This window comes from Eretmochelys imbricata, chromosome 6, assembly GCF_965152235.1.
Source record: "Eretmochelys imbricata isolate rEreImb1 chromosome 6, rEreImb1.hap1, whole genome shotgun sequence".
Taxonomy (NCBI): domain Eukaryota; kingdom Metazoa; phylum Chordata; order Testudines; family Cheloniidae; genus Eretmochelys; species Eretmochelys imbricata.
The window spans coordinates 5,236,538-5,239,192 of NC_135577.1; the positions used below are offsets into that span (position 1 = coordinate 5,236,538).

General features: G+C 44.8%; 1 protein-coding gene across 1 annotated transcript; it reads left to right on the forward strand.

Annotated features, from left to right (window-relative positions):
• The first annotated feature begins 505 nt into the window (after window positions 1–505).
• On the forward strand, window positions 506–1,444 carry LOC144266328 (olfactory receptor 5G9-like). Its single transcript, XM_077819778.1, has one exon. The coding sequence runs from the start codon at window positions 506–508 to the stop codon at window positions 1,442–1,444; it is 939 nt and encodes a 312-aa protein (XP_077675904.1).
• The last annotated feature ends 1,211 nt before the right edge of the window (window positions 1,445–2,655 follow it).

A 2,655-nucleotide genomic window follows, 5' to 3' on the forward strand; every position in this document is an offset into this window, starting at 1 on the left:
TGGGTTGGAGAAAATAGGCAATTACATAGTCAATGAAGCCAGGGCTTCCCATTATGTCTCTGGGTTTTCATACAGGCTCCAGTCAATGCCAAAAAGCTTAATCAGCACAGTGAGCAAATTTACCACAGAGAGTGGAAAGATTGACATTCCTTTACTCTCACCCCTTCTTTAGTTAAGGAATAATCCCTTCAGCTGATTCTCTCACAGCACAGTCACAAGTTACTGTTTTCTGTTCATATTAGTGAACAGGAGTGTTTGTGTGGGGGGAATGATTAACCTGCGTGTCATTGTATTTGCACAGCTTGTGCATTTTATCGAACACCTGGAATTACAAGCTGTGTACATCTGACTATGTGGACTAAGCCCGTCCCGGAGCAGGTACTGATGTCCATGAGGAAACTGATCTCCATTTATCTTCACTTACTTGATTACAGAGAAGGGACAGGTTTTCCACACCATCCACCTGCCCACATCTCTGTAGCAGCCTGATCTCTGTTCAGAGGAGATGGAAAAGGGAAATCACTCGGAGGTGACTGAGTTCATTCTCTCAGGACTGACAGATCGTCCAGAGCTGCAGGTTCCCCTGTTTGTGGTGTTCCTACTGACTTATGGTATCACCCTGGTGGGGAATGGGGGAATGATCTTGTTAATCACGATTGATCCCCGACTCCACACCCCCATGTACTTTTTCCTCAGTAATTTGTCTTTCTGTGACCTCTGCTATTCTTCAGTAATTTTCCCGAAGATGCTGCTGAATTTCTTTGCCGAGAGGAAAAGCATTTCTTACACGGCCTGCGCTGTGCAAATGTATCTCTTTGTCACTTTTGCAGATGTTGGTTGCCTCTTGCTGGCTGTGATGGCGTATGACCGTTATGTGGCCATCTGTAACCCGCTGCTCTATACGGTCACTATGTCCAGGCAGCTTTGTAAAGAGCTGGTGGCTGGGGTGTATGCTGTGGGGTTTGTGGATTCAATGATATACACGTGTTGTACATTTCGGCTGTCATTCTGCAGCTCCAACATCATCAATCATTTCTTCTGTGACATCCCCGCTCTGTTGGCGCTCTCCTGCTCTGACACCCGCATCAATGAGATTGTGGTGTTTGCTTTCATGTGTTGCATTACAGGGAGCAGCTTTGTGACTGTCCTCCTCTCCTATGTCTATATCATCTCCACCATCCTGCAGATCCGCTCTGCTGAGGGCCAGCGCAATGCCTTCTCCACCTGCACTTTCCACTTGACCGCTGTGGTCCTGCTTTTTGGAACCGTCATCTTCGTGTATTTACGTCCCACCTCCAGCTATTCCATGGACACAGACAAAGTGACCTCTGTAGTTTACACGCTGGTGATCCCCATGTTGAACCCCCTCATCTACAGCCTGAGGAACACGGAGGTGAAGGACGCTTTGAGGAAAGCAATGAATAAACTCCTAACCAATTCTTGAAATGTTTAACCCTTTACTGGTTTAGTGATGGGGAGTGGAAACAGGTGAATTCAATTCCCAGCCCATTGCAATGTAATTTCGCAGCGCCTGTGGTTGCATTTTTCATTATTGTATTGTTATTATTATTAATTGGTTTGTATTCCAACAGGGTCTGCAGGTCCCAAATGAGATCATTGCACAAAACACGGGAAGAATCACACGGCCAGAAAGAGAGAATGATTCTGTGGGTTGGTGGCTAGGGGCACCCACCTCTAGAGTGAGATGCTCAACTTCACGTCTATGTTCCAATGGTTATTTTATTAGTTAACCAGAGTAGAACAAAGATTGAGTGCAACCCAGACTGGAAGAGCACATCACTCAGTGGCTGGGATGCTTTCTGGAAATGCAGGAAACCCAAGTGCATAGTGTGATGGGTTCGGTCACAGAGACCCTCATTTGGGACTGTCACCTGATGTGCTGAAATTACCTCTGAGCCCATTTTCCCTAACTGCATGGGCTTCCAGAACCTTGTATTGTTGAGTAAGACATGCTAGCCTACTGCAACACAGACCCAGGGTCTGGGCACACTCCCAAAGCTGCAGATCTGGACTGAAACCAGCTAAGCAGGATCTCAACCGCAAATAAATCTGTTTTACTCTGTATACAGCGTATACATGGTAAAATGATAAATGTTCGCCCTCTATATCACTGTAAGTGAGAGATGCACAGCTGTTTGCCACCCCAAGGTAACAATTACTTACATTGAGTTTAGAAATAAACAAAAGTGATTTTATTATGTATGAAAAGTTGGATTTAAGTGGTTTTAAGTAGTAACAGACAGAAAAAGTAAGTCCACAAAGCAAAATAAAACAAAACATGCAAGGCTAAGCTTAATTCACTCAGAAATCAGTTACAAATGTTAACTTCTAACCCCAGTTGTTACTTCAGTTAAAATCTTTCTAAGATCGGATATCTTTTCTGACCTGGGTCCAGCCTGTTCTCATCCACCCCTGTGGTTACAGTCCTTTTGTTTCCAGGTGATTGCAGGTATCTCTGTGGGGTGGGGAGGCTGTCTCTTAAGCCAGCTGAAGACACGCATTATTTGCCTTTCCCACTTTATATAGAACTTCCCTAAGGTGGAAAACCTTTGTTTCAAATTCAACCCCCTTCTGTAAAAGTACCAGCTTCAAGATGGATTTCAGTATGAGGTGACATGGTCACATGTCACTGTA

Excerpts from the sequence above, each read along its gene's own strand:
- LOC144266328 (XM_077819778.1), top strand. The coding sequence starts at position 506 with ATGGAAAAGGGAAATCACTCGGAGGTGACTGAGTTCATTCTCTCAGGA.